This window comes from Vigna radiata, chromosome 9 (assembly GCF_000741045.1).
Source record: "Vigna radiata var. radiata cultivar VC1973A chromosome 9, Vradiata_ver6, whole genome shotgun sequence".
In the NCBI taxonomy this organism is placed as follows: Eukaryota; Viridiplantae; Streptophyta; class Magnoliopsida; order Fabales; family Fabaceae; genus Vigna; species Vigna radiata.
The window spans coordinates 5,880,668-5,895,057 of NC_028359.1; the positions used below are offsets into that span (position 1 = coordinate 5,880,668).

The 14,390-nt window shown below is 30.3% G+C and overlaps 2 protein-coding genes across 2 annotated transcripts; one reads left to right on the forward strand and one right to left on the reverse strand.

Moving 5' to 3' along the window:
• Positions 1 to 6,203: 6,203 nt before the first annotated feature.
• On the reverse strand, positions 6,204 to 6,653 carry LOC106773203 (uncharacterized mitochondrial protein AtMg00810-like). Its single transcript, XM_014659915.1, has one exon. It carries the CDS (start codon positions 6,651 to 6,653, stop codon positions 6,204 to 6,206), a length of 450 nt encoding a protein of 149 aa, XP_014515401.1.
• Positions 6,654 to 10,952: 4,299 nt separating this feature from the next.
• LOC106773984 (putative UDP-rhamnose:rhamnosyltransferase 1) lies at positions 10,953 to 14,165 on the forward strand. The gene is made up of 2 exons (XM_014660756.2): positions 10,953 to 11,082; positions 12,446 to 14,165. Exon 2 carries the CDS (start codon positions 12,527 to 12,529, stop codon positions 13,889 to 13,891), a length of 1,365 nt encoding a protein of 454 aa, XP_014516242.1. The 5' UTR covers positions 10,953 to 11,082; positions 12,446 to 12,526; the 3' UTR covers positions 13,892 to 14,165.
• Positions 14,166 to 14,390: the final 225 nt, after the last annotated feature.

Here is a 14,390-nt window from a genome sequence, read left to right on the forward strand (position 1 = left end):
CCCGTGGATATTTACGAATACCCGCAAATATTTAAAAAAAAAATATTTTTTTATAAATTATTAAAATAAAATTTAAATAAAATTACAAAAAATATATAAAATATAATATAAACTAAATTAAATATAAATTAAAATTTAATTTTAATTAAATTTAACCTTATAAAATATAAACTAATGTTAATTTTAATTAAATTTAACTTAAAAAAATATAAAATAAATTTTTTATTTTTATTTTTTGCGGGTAGCGTATATCTGCAGGTATGGATAGTACAATACTCGCACTCGATCTGTTTATAAGCGGTTATTAAAATACCCGCAATCCGCAACTTTCGGGTAGAAAATATCCGCAGTTACCAACTATCCGTCGCATATTTTATCCTTGGATATTCACGGGCGTGGATATTTTATCCATCCCTACTAGGAATCTGACATATGGACAACTTTTTTTTTTCAAAAATATTAAAAAATTAAAAAACCACATATTGACACATGGAATATCTTTCCCATCATTAGTATTTATTTTAAGGACTTATTTGTGATAGTTTTTCAAAAGATAGAACGTAATTGTTGAAGCAAAAAAGTTTAACAGGGACTAACTTGAAACTTTCCAACCAAAAGAGATCAAATGAGTAATTAAGCCTTGATATAACTCTAATACTTCTACATCATCTTCTATAGTGATAAAGGAATTTTTCCTATCATTATTGGGATCATTATTGTTCTCCAACATTGCTTTTATAAAAGGCTTAGTAATTTCCTCATTGTATTTCTTTAAATTCAACTATGTCCCTTATTTTTTATTTGGTTCCATTAAGTCCTCGTATTTGGTAAAGTAATCCAATAGTTTTTTTTCATTAGATTGAAGGTTAAGGTGGTGTCTCTGTACATAGCTCGTAGTATTTTCAATTATTTTATTTTTTCTCACATGTTAAGTCATTGTCATGCCATTTGGTAGTAGGCAATCGTATTGCACATACTCATAAGTGCCACATGTCAATGTTAGTATCACATGATAATGTCTTGTATTTAATTTAGTTCATATATTGGAAATCTTACTGACTCAATTGAATTTCAATTTTTTTTTAGATAAAATAGTGTTGTCCCTCTCCAAAATGAAATCAAATTAGTAATTAAGCTTACTTGCAATTAATATATACATGTTAAAATATGTTTTTTGAGATTATAAGTTAGACCACTCCATTTTAAATATGTAAATTATTTTTTACACTTTTAATATCAATAAAAAAATTCCTATGTCAAACTTATAATTTTTAAAAAAATATTAAAAATATAAATATAAAATGACACTTATAATTTTTTAATTTTTATATTTGTCATATTAAATTCATAAATAAACTAACAAGTATATAAAATATATTAAGTTAAAAGATGTAAATGAATTTGTCACATTAAAAGTTAAGGTCGCGTTTGTACATAGCTCATAGTATTTTTAATTATTATTATTTTTTGTCACATGTCAAGTTATTGTCATGTCATTTGGTTGTAGGCAATGGTATTGTACATTTCGTAAAGTGTCACATGTCAATGTTAGTGTCACATGATAGTGTCTTATATTTCATTTAGTCCATATATTTGAAATCTTACTGATTTAATTGAATATCAATTTTTTTAAATAAAATAATGTTGTTCCTCTCCAAAATGAAACCAAATTAGTAATTAAACTTACTTACAATTAATATATACATGTTAAAATATTTTTTTTTGAATTTATATATTAGACCACTCCATTTTAAATTTTCAAATTAATTTTTTACACTTTTAATATCAATAAAAAATTCCTATTTTAAACTTATAGTTTTTTTAAAATATTAAAAATATAAATATAAAATGACACTTGTAATTTTTGAATTTTTACATTTTTCATATTAAATTCATAAATAAAATAACAAATATGTAAAATATATTAAGTTAAAAGATGTAAATGGATTCATCACATTAAAATTATAAATAAGCTAACAAAAGAAACTACATTTTTTAAAACCTTAAAACATGAACCATAAATCTTAAATCCTAATATAAGACATTGTTATGTGGCATTGACACTGACATGTGATACTATTATTATAACTGTTATGTGACATGACAAAAACCTAACATGTGATAAAAGAAAATGAAAAATATTCTGAACAAACACGTGACATGCACAGACACAGAGATGTCAATGAAAAACACTTAATTATATTATTTTTATAAATATAAAGACTATTTAAACGTATATTAAGACCAAATTACTAATTAAATTTTGGCTTAATACCTATTTTGATCTCCTGAATCAAGACATTTGTTCAAAGTGGGTCCCACCTGTTAAAAACGTTTACAAATGTCATAATTTGTGTAAAAACGGTTCAAGTTAGTCCTTTTTGCTTACGACGTTAAAAATTCTAACGGTGCAGCTGCCCCCTGACCAAAACTAAATGAGTTGTCCAATTAGTGATTGCTTGACAAGCTCAACTGCCCCCTGACCAAAACTAAATGAGTTGTCCAATTAGTGATTGCTTGACAAGCTCAATCAATGAGAGATTGCCATGTGGTAGTCCCCTTCTTACCCAAATTAAGGTTCGCAAAAAACGCTTTCTCCTTCTCAAACTAGGGTTTTCGACCCTCATCTACGGCGGCTACAGGTTCTTCCATTGCACGAAGGAGCTCATAGTGTCATGATTAGAGGGGATTTCTATGTTGTGGTTCCTTCTCTGTTTGCAGGTCTAGAGATTGATGAAGATGATGTCCGTGTTTCTTCTGCGATGAAGAAGATGATGTTGCGAAGAAGGAGATGTTTATTGGTCGTGGTGGTTCACGAGAACGCGATCTAGGTTCTTCGAGTTTGTGGAGAATACGAAGATGGAGGAGAATTGCTTGCGGTGCGCGAAGGTGATGGAGGAGATGAACTTGTTGTTGCGGCGCTATTTAGGTCAGGGTTTTTGAATGTTGGCCATCGAGGTTCGAATTAGGCGATTTGGTTTCTGGACTTTTCTGATTTCTGATGCAGGTTTTGAATCGAAGGAGAAGGAACTCGCGATTAGTGTTCAAAGGGGTGAATCACGATTTTGGTTTGGGATTTTTCTGCAAGCACCGTGCGATTGAAGGAGCATGGTTGCAGTGGAGGCGAGGCACAATTTAGGGTTTCATGCGTTTCTGATTTTGTGCAGGTCGCCATGGCTGCTGAAGGTGCATGGTGAAGGTCTATGGTGGTTCTACAATTCAGAACGAAGATGGTGCAATGTTTGTCACATGTAGGTTAATGGCATGGTGACTATGGAGGTTTGATTGCTCGAGAAGATGAACCTGTGGTGGCGGTAATGGTGGCATGGTGGCCCTGTGGTGGCGCTTTGCACGAACCCTAACCTACACATAGAATAATAATGCTGAAATATTGGATTCCAAGATTTATTTTGTATTGTATCACTTTTTTCATTAAACCCTCCTTCTAAATCAATTTATTTTTCATAAAAAAGGTATATAAAATAAACTTTCAAAATACAATATTTTAATTAATAACAATATGATGACAAAATATAATCAACCAATGGAAAGTTGGAAAATATTTCTTAGGACAAATGGACCCTAAAGCTTTTCTCACTTAAACATTAAACAGTTGAACCATATCTAGAATAAGATAATCCCATTCCTAATATAACATTCATATAATTTTTAATTTTGTAACATTATATACTTTCATTACGTTGTTTTTAATCCCTACAATATTTATATTGAATAGGTTTAATCTTATCAGAAGTCCCCAGTTTTGTCTGAAATCTTAAATAGGTCCATTTTCTTTTTGGCGTATCAATTGGATCCCTATTAGTGTAAATTTGATTCAATTAGAGGTCTGCCGTTAAATTCACTTAACGGTCGTTTAATATTTGACAACTTGGCATGCTCAGTTGAATGATAATGACACATGGCATTAAAATTAAGTTTTGATTTAAAAGATTTTTAAGGAGACCAAATTGAGGGAAAGGGCAAACTGGAAAGATAAAAAATTTTAAGTTAATTGATATGAAACTGAAACAAAAAACAATTGGGGTTCTTAGGGTACAAGGGGGAAAATCCCAATTCAAAGAGATGGATAATGATTTGCATAATCTCCTCCGCCTGCCAGCCGTCGTCCCTGCCGAACTGGCCATCGCGAGTCGCCGCCCAAGCCGTTGTTGATTCCACCGCTCACCGTCGGACCCATGGTCGGCCATGACGTCAAAATCCCTTTTGCTCTTCTCGTGCTCGAAGGAAAATGATCCCTGGGACACATACTTCCTATCACTAGCGAGACCAGCCATCGCCGGTCACCGGCCAAGACGTTACTATCATTGTTGTTCACCACCGGAGGCAGTGCCATCCAAGACGCCGGATCTTCTCTGCTTTTTTTGTTTGCGTGCGAGGGAGAACCCCTCTCGGTTTGAAAACAACACCGGCCGCTTGGGCAAGCCCGACCGCCCTGAGCCACAAGCCAAGACGCCACCGATTGCAGTGTCAAAGTCCTCCTCTCACCCCGATTCAACGCACCCCAAAAGCAGGGGTCATCACCAAGACGTTGTTGTTGCAAAACTCCTTTGAGCACCCTCTCAGCCAGGGAGGAAATCAGATGCTACTGATGGGTTACGAGTTGAGCATGAGATTGAGGTGGTGCCTCCCCAGTCTTCGAGGTTGAGCTACATCTAGAGGAACAGTTTCGAATGAAATGGCATGGGATTTACGATTTGGTCCGTTCATTGTGTTTGATATAGGTGGAAGATGGTCTTGAGATTGAAGGTAGCTACAACAGACATCATTACGCAGATTGAAGGAGACCTAAGGTTTGCTAGAGAGAAAATTTGCTTATGTTTTCTATTATGGAAATGCGTCTGATTCTGCTTCTGTTTCCTTTTTACTACATTTTTCTACAGTGATTTTTGGGTGCAAGTAAAGGGGCATTGAAGCCTTAATGTTGAGAAGTATATATCTATTTTCTATTGTTAGTAATGCTTGATAAATCTTGCTAGCATTGAAATCACATAAATCTTATTAGCAAAATGCGACTTCTGTAATTTATTGTCCATATCTTCGGATCAAAGAATGTGATTTTCCCCTTCAAAGAAACTCTAATGTGATAATATTTATGTGATTTCAGAAGAAGGAACCTCGTCGCTTGCAATCGAACAAGGAACGCGATTTCACCTTCAAAGAAATCCTAATAATACCAACCCTAACAATGAACGCGATTTCCCCCATTTTTTCCCCCAATTAAAGGTCACAACATTCATAATTTTTATCCTTCCAAGTTTGTCTTTATATGAATTTGTTATCAGTTATGCAATTTAAAAAAAAAAAAAACTTAATCAAAATGGCACATGTCATTACTAGTTGAACTGTGCAGGCCACGTAAGCAAATATTTAACTGTCGTTAGGTGAATTTGACAGCAAGTCTTTAATTGAATCAAATTTACACTAATAGGGACCCAATTGATACGCCAAAAAGAAAAATTATCTATTTAAGATTTTGAACAAAAAAATAGGGACTTCTAGTGAGATTAAACCTATTGAATATTTAAGAAAACACAACCTTATTTAAGAAACGCAACCTTATAGCTAATGCTTTTATAAATAATTTAATAAGAACATCATGCTACTTCTATTTTTATGTTAAAAAGAATTCTTATATCTTTCTCAATTCACTCTTCTTACTTTGAGTATATTTAAAAGATTTATATTTAATAATTATTTTATTGGATTAATTTATAAACTAATTTCACTAATATAAAAGCATTTGATAAAACATAACGATAATCTGTTTTATGTTTTATAATAATAGTTCATGATAAATGTTAATATGTGTATTCGACTCAATATACAAGTGTTTCATAAATTGAGTTTAGATCATGTTAAAATTTTAATATATGATTTTGTTTATATGAATGACATGATTTAGTGTTATAAGGATTTTAACAAATGTGTTTTATTGATGTTGAAAGAGTAATCAACGTACAATATATAGAATATGCATAATTAAGGAAAGAATATATCAATTATTTAAGACAAAATCAATTATGCAGAAACTAAATAAGGTAAACTATAATCAAATATATTATTTCCTATCATCCCCTCAAGCAAAGCGTGAGATTTGGTCCAACGTAAAGCTTGGCTCTGAACAATGGTCGAGACAGACTTTTAGTGAATATGTCTGCTGGCTGGAGATCAGAAGGAATGAATTAAGTGATGAGTTTGTTAGATAGAACAAGCTCTCGAACAAAGTGATAATCAATATCAATATGTTTAGCGCGTTTGTGAGCCACCAGATTTTGGGAAAGGAATATAGCACTCTTGTTGTCACAAAGAAGAGTTGGCGCTTGATGGGAAATATGCAGATCATGTAGAAGATGAGTAAGCCATATTAGTTCAGTTGCTGCATTAGCCATGACTCTATATTCTGATTCACAACTTGATCGAGCTACGGTTGGTTGTTTCTTAGCACTCCATGAGATGAGATTACCGCCTAAGAAGATGGAATAACCATAGGTAGATCGCCTAGTCTCAATACATCGAGCCCAATCAGCATCCGAGTATTCAAGAACATTAAGGGAATCTCCACGGGTGAAGGATAGGCCATAGGACATGGTGCCCTTGACATATCGAAGGATGCGTTTAACGAGTAATGACATTGCTTTTATAAAAGGTTTAATGAGTAATTTTATAAAGAACATTTGCTTACGTGGCCTGCACATGTCATTATTGTTCAAAGGATATTTGCTTCGTAAGCACATGTCATTATTGTTCTCCAACATTGCTTTTATAAAAGGTTTAATGAGTAATTTTGTCATTGTATTTCTTTGAATTCAATTATGTCCCCTATTTTTTATTTTGTTCCATTAAGTCCTCGTATTTGGTAAAATAATCCCATTAGTTTTTCTTTTCAATATATTGACATTAAGGTCATGTTTGTACATAGCTAGTGGTATTTTTAGTTTTTTTTTTGTCACATGTCAAGTTATTGTCATGCCATTTGGTAGTATGCAATAGTATTGCACATATTCGTAAAGTGTCACATGTCAATGTTAATGTCACGTGTGATAGTGTATTGTATTTCATTTAGTTCATATATTTGAAATCTTTCTGACTCAATTGAATCTCAACTTCTTAAAATAAAATAATATTGTCTCTCTCTAAAAGGAAACCAAATTAATAATTAAGCTTACTTGCAATTAATATATACATGTTAAAATATGTTTTTTGAATTTATATATTAGACCACTCCATTTTAAATATTTAAATTAAATTTTTACACTTTTAATATCAATAAAAAAATTCCTCTTTTAAACTTATAATTTTTTTACAAAATATTAAAAATGTAAATATAAAATGATACTTGTAATTTTTTCATATTAAGTTCATAAATAAACTAACAAATATGTAAAATATATTAAATTAAAAGATGTAAATGAATTTGTCACGTCAAAATTATAAATACGCTAACAAAAAGAACTACATTTTTTTAAATCTTAAAACATGAATCATATATCCTAAATTCTAAACCATAAATCTTAAATCATAATATAAGACATTGTCATGTGACAATGACAATGATACGTGATATTGTCATTATAATTATTATGTGACATGACAAAAACTCCACATGTGACAAAAGAAAAATGAATAAAATGGAAAAACAAACACAAACACGTGACATGCATATATAGAATGATCTAATGAAAATGACTTAATTATATTATTTTTACAAATATAAAGAGTTAATTGAATTAAATAAAAATTAATATACATAATTAAACCATTTAAAAATATATTAAAACCAAATTACTAATTAAATTTAATGGAGATGGAGGTTATTTTTTACATTGTGATAACAATAATATTTTCTTTAACAATGTAAACAAAATGACAAAATATAATAATAGGCAACATAAATGAAATGAAACTAAATTGGAAAATTATATTTTTTTTATGACTTGACACACAAGAAAAATTTAATAAAGACTTGATTGAAAATAAACTTAATTAAACCAAAATTTAAAATAACTTAACTATTTTTAAACAAATTTAATATTTTTTACATCTAACAGCTGGTTTAACGTATGCTACATTAAATATAAATTGAAAACTGAGTTATGAGCCATCAGTTAGATTAGGAAACTATTAATGTATTTCTCTTTCTACAATAATGAATTTATACAAGACATTGTCAAACGTTTGATGCTTAGTTTCATAATTTTTTATCTCAAAAATAAATTATTCCAATCCTTTAATTAATAAATTTGTCTCTAAAAAAATGTTTAACTCTTATTTTTGCCCTCCCCATCACATTCAATTTAGTATAAATACCTTCCTCTCCTTTGCTAATTTTCATTCTCAATTACAATAACTTTCACTCATATCCTCACTCTTTGCAATTTCTCTCAATATTTTGAACAAAACTTGTTGCAATTTCAATTCTTCCTATTTTTTTTTTCTGATTTCTAGAAGACAAATTTTGGTTAATTACCATCTTCCTTTTTCTTCCCAAGTTTTTTTTTTTCTTATCCTTTCTCCAAATAAGGCTTATATTTCATTTTATTCTTCAAATTAGGATTCTTCTCCCTCTCATGGTCCTCTTGGAGAACTTCAGTGCATAAAAGATACATTTTTTTTACTCTCCAAAGTTTAGAGTACTTCACATAAATTTCTCACTTTTGATAGAAAAAATGCATTGAGTGGTGGAATTTATAAAAAAATTAGGAATGCACTGGTTTTTTATATTATGCTCTTTTTCATCTCTCAAGCAAAATTTTACAGGTTTCTGATTTTTCATATATATAGACTACTGATTTTTCATTTCTACGTGTTTTGGTTTATGTTATAGTCTCTTGCATTATCATTTTGTCATTATTATTATTATTATTATTATTATTACATTATTATTTATTACTGTTATCTATTGTTATTACTGTTATTTATCTCACAGTTTGAGTGCTGTATTTTTGTATTTTTTTATTAATTTTCTTGTCTTAAATTCTAATGTTATAATGTGTGTAATTTTATTAAAAATAGTGGATGTTTTACCTTTTTATTTAATTGAGTAATAATAAAACATACAATATAAAAGTAAAGTTATCATAAAATATAAACTTTTATATTTTTTTAATAAAAAAGAAAGTATATATTAAAAATAAAAAGTGATATAAAGGAATGTAGAAAGTTATATACGTGAAAGTATCAATTTTCTTTGTAATTTAATATTTTTTTTTCTAATTTAATGTTTTTCTTTCTAATTTAATGCAGCAAAATGCTAATTTATGATTTGAAATTGGTATTTACCTCACTTTTAATACATTTTTATTTTATTTATTATAAGGATAATTATCAAAGCATTTTTCTTGAGTAATAATGTTTATTTTTTTATGGTTGTGCAATTTATTTCTCAAGCAAAACACTTTCTAAGGTATCTGCAGATTCTTGAGTGGCCTTTATTTCTTACACGGTATGTAACCAAACTGTTCTTTTTGCATTACCATTCTTTCAAAATCTACAGTTTCAGGTTTCTTTTTACAGTAACAGTTTCAACAAGATCTGAAATCTTTTGATTTTGAAACTCTTCGAATCCAAATAGTGAGGAGCCAGTAACTGAGCTGTCTGCTGTTTCTTCCTACAATGACCATGTTTTGCCATTTTTTTAAAATATGCAAATTCTTTTCAGAAGGGCGAGTTTAAAGAAATTAAAAAAAGAAAATTAGAGTAAATTACCATTATAAAAAAAATTAACATATTTATAAATTTAAATTGGAAGGGCAAGACTGATATTGAGTGAGTGACTAATGGTCAGTGTAGGGTAGGAATAGCAGCCAACTCAGTTACTGTCTCCTCATTATTTTGTTTCGAACAGTTTCAACGTTAAAAAATTCTACTTCTGTTGCTGTTGTTTCTGCTAAAGAAAAACCAAAAGAGTGGATTTTTGAAAGGAAGAATCATGCAAAAAGAAAACCCATTTGGTTACACACTGTACTAAGTTCATATAAATTTGTGACATAGTTACCTTCAAGAGGGTTTTGCCATAAAATCAAATTGCACAAAAGTAAAAATTTGATCTGCACTTAGTTTTTCTTGAATGATGTTTCTGTTTGTTGGAGTGGAAACAAAGTTCCATATCGTATAAAAAAAAACTGGTCAAAAGTTTATATAGACGTAAATATTGTAGTGGTACCGAAAGCAGATCCGTCTACAGATAATTGTGACATACGCTGCACTCCAAGATTCAGATACAAGATTTCTCGAGATGACAACACAGAAGGTTTTACAAATGGTGATGAAGAGGAAAAAAAAAGCTAGAAAAACATTTATCTTTATCCAAAGAGGAGATTATTTAGTTCTGAGATAATTTCAGACTTTTGGAAAGTTTTGTATTTTATATTTCAACTTTTATGTTTTTGTATAATCAGAAGTTTATCATGAAGTACAGAGAACGGTTATTTTTATTATTTTCCAGATTTTGTTACAATTTCTGCCATGGGGATTTCATGGAGTTGATCTTTCTATTGCTGTTTGGTGACACAAAAGAGAAACAAAACAAATGAGATTACTTAAATTCACAATAAGATGATAAAACAAAATTATCAAGAACAGGAAAGACAGGGTGAGAGAAAAGGTTCTTTATACCTTTAGTTTTTACGAGAAAATGACAAAGGATTGAATGGAATAGAAATAATATTTATCTCTTTACCTCAGTTTTCATGCTCAAACGCTCTGCATCACTCCTTTTCCAAGCATTCATCATTTTTAAAATTTTTCTACAAATAGGAAAGTTTCTACATCAAAATAACAGACAGTGTAGTAGGTAATCCAATAAACTTCATGTTTACACGTGTCTGTCTGCATGTTTAGACGTGTCTCTCTGCATGTTTACACGTGTCTCTCTCTCTGTTATTTGCCTCTATTGAGTATATATAGGGCTCTGCTTTCTCTGTTTATGATATCTTTTCTCTTATACAGAGTATTTCTTTATGGTTGATGAAGGCAGTGAGAAGAGCACAGAATTTAATGGTGAGGAGGTTTGTGTATGAAGGAAATTCAAATCATTCAAATTCCTCAGAACATCAGTCACTGGTAAAGTTTCATTGTCTTCCTCCTTATGCCTTTAGTATGAAGAGTATAGTTTTAAGGAAAACTTCTCTGTTTTATATACCGAATTTTTTATTTGTGCAAGTAACTTTTACATTTTTACATTCAATTACATAGTTACAGACTCTATTTTATACTTTATAATTATTCATTTGTTTTATTTTTAAAATATAAAATTAAAATGAATATACATATCAATTTAACTTATTAAAGTAAAAAAAAATTAGGAAAAACATGTAAATGTGTTTCGAGTACTATATTTAATTCGAGTTCAATTAGTATTTAACGTAATAAGATATTAATTTAGTTTGAATTTAATACTTTAGTGAGAATTTCACTGATTCATAGTTTTATTGGTAAACATTCATCTAAATAATGAGGTTTTAGTAATATTTATCTTTTTTATATTTTAAATAAATAACACCTACTTTCTTTATTTTATTTAAGAATATTATATTCACTATATTTTAAATATAAAACACACTACACCATTTTATTTTATAGCTTAAACAACACATAACAAGGGCTAAAAATCATTAACTAAAAGAAAATCCTTATCTAAATGTCATGACTCAAAAATCATTATATATAATATAAGTCGTTACTAATTAAATAATAATTAAATCTAATAATTATTAAATGAAAAATGATGAAAAGTCTTATTTTTTACTTTTTTTTCTTGATTTTAAAATCATTATATAAAATATAAGTCGTTACTAATTAAATAATAATTAAATCTAATAATTATTAAATGAAAAATGATGAAAAGTCACTTTTTTTGGGGTTCGGGATTCGGGGTTTACTTTGTTTTTGGGTCTTACTTCTTATTACTTTTTACATTTAAATTTTTGGGTTTTTTACCTTCAAATTTTACTTTTTTTTTCTTACTTTTTATTTTTACCTTCAAACTTTATATGAATGAATGTAATTTTTCAATTTATAAATTTATGTTTTTATGATATTTTAGGAATGAATGTAACTTTTTATTTTATAAATTTACCTAATTTTTAATTATTTTTATGACTATTTAATGAATGTAACTTTTTATGTGATAAATTTACCTAACTTTTTATTTTATAAATTTATATTTTAATGACTATTTTTAGGATTATTTTATTTATAAAAATTTACATTTATGACTCCTGTACTTTTGCACTCTTCTAATCTTCCACTCTTGCACTCTGGTTTTGATAATTAAATTTTAGTTTAGGTTTTAATAATTAAATTTTATTCAAAAGCATTAAACTCTTTTAAGACTTAAGCAATTAGGAATCTAATTACAACAACCTCGTCACCCATTTAATTGAAATGACTAGCATTGTTGATATTTTCTCCTTTACTGTTGCAGACATTGTGAAAACAATCTTGAAAATGCACGAGAGTATTTGAAAGAAGCCTTAAGAGCATATTCTGGAAGCAGACATACGAAATGGCTGAGAATACAATTAATGTGGTGATGCTTCCATGGTCTGCCTTTGGCCACTTGATCCCATTTTTCCAACTTTCCATAGCCTTGGCCAAAACTGGTGTTCATGTCTCCTTCATATCAACCCCCAAAAACATTCAAAGGCTTCCTAAACTTCCTTCAACTTTAGCTCATTTGATTGATTTGGTGCAACTTCCTTTGCCATCACTAGATAAAGAACTCTTGCCAGAAGGTGCTGAGGCCACTGTGGACATTCCATTTGAAAAAATTCAGTACTTGAAGTTGGCATACGATAATCTGCAACATGCTGTGAAGCAATTTGTGGCCAATCAGTTACCAGATTGGATAATTTGTGACTTCTGTCCGCACTGGATCACAGACTTTGCTCAAGAGCTTCAGGTGAAGTTAATCTACTTTTCTGTTTTCTCAGCTTCTGCAATGGCATTCTTGGGACCACCAGGCACAAGAAAAGCTCCCCTATCTCCAGAAAGTTTAACAGTACCACCAAAATGGCTGACATTTCCCTCATCAGTGGCTCTTCAAAGACATGAGGCAAGTGCTTTTTGTGCTAATCACATGGAAAATGCTTCAGGGGTAGGGGACTTAGAAAGGGTTGCAAAGGTATTCAGTGCCTCCAAAGCTATAATATTTCGAAGTTGCTACGAGATTGAAGGAGAATATTTGAATGCATTTCAGAAATTAGCTGGGAAGCCTGTGATTCCCTTAGGTTTATTACCTGTAGAGAGAGGAAATTCTGAAGGATTTAGGGGTAAGACATTTGAGTGGCTTGATAGACAAGCAAGCAGATCAGTTTTATTTGTAGGGTTTGGCAGTGAGTGCAAGCTGAGCAAGGATCAAGTTTTTGAGATAGCTTATGGAGTTGAGGAGTCTGAATTGCCATTTTTATGGGCACTCAGAAAACCAAGTTGGGCAAACAATGATGAAGATTCTTTACCTTTTGGTTTCATTGAAAGGACATCTGAGAGAGGAATTGTTTGCATGGGATGGGTACCACAACAGGAAATATTGGCACATCCATGTATTGGGGGGTCTTTGTTTCACTCTGGCTGGGGTTCTGCCATTGAAGCTTTGCAGTTTGGTCATACACTGGTTTTGTTACCCTTCATTGTAGATCAACCTCTTAATGCAAGGTTTTTGGTTGAAAAGGGTCTAGCCATTGAAGTTAAACGAAATGCAGATGGGTCATTCAGTAGAAATGACATTGCCACATCTATTAAACAAGCTATGATATTGGAGGAAGGGAAGAATATCAGAGCTAATACAGGAGAAGCTGCTTCAATTGTAGGAAACAGGAAGCTGCACCAAGATCATTACATAGCTGCATTTGTTCAGTTTCTTAAGAAATGAATCCAGAAGAAAATATGAAGTTGAAGAGAATCATTAAGGCTTCTTGAGTTTAGGGTTTAACAGTTTGTTAATCCTATTCTTTAGAGCAGTGTCACATAGGCGTAGCATTTTTCTTATCTGTTAGTCACCACATAATGATGTAATTTTTGTTTTCTATCTAAGGCTACTAATGAAAATAAAAAACTTGTAATCTGAATTCAGCAAACACTCTCTGTTGTTGTAGTTATTTTATATTCCATAAGTCCAATTCCACATGCCATAGTTCAGTCTTTTTCAAATGGTTTATATATCTCTACATTCCTTATATCCTCAAAATAAATAATAAAAGTCATGGTGCTTATATCTAGAAGGTTAAAGCATGAGATAAAACTATAATTGTCTTTATGCAGTTTTTGGTTTCTTTCTGCTTCAAATGGTGTGTGTGGTTGTTAAGCCTTTTAATTGTAGCATAAGCAAATATTCAAATACCTCATGGATACGAACCTTTTAGTTATGTTCA

Coding starts and splice junctions, on each gene's coding strand:
- LOC106773203 (XM_014659915.1), bottom strand. CDS start 6,653: ATGTCATTACTCGTTAAACGCATCCTTCGATATGTCAAGGGCACCATG.
- LOC106773984 (XM_014660756.2), top strand. CDS start 12,527: ATGGCTGAGAATACAATTAATGTGGTGATGCTTCCATGGTCTGCCTTT.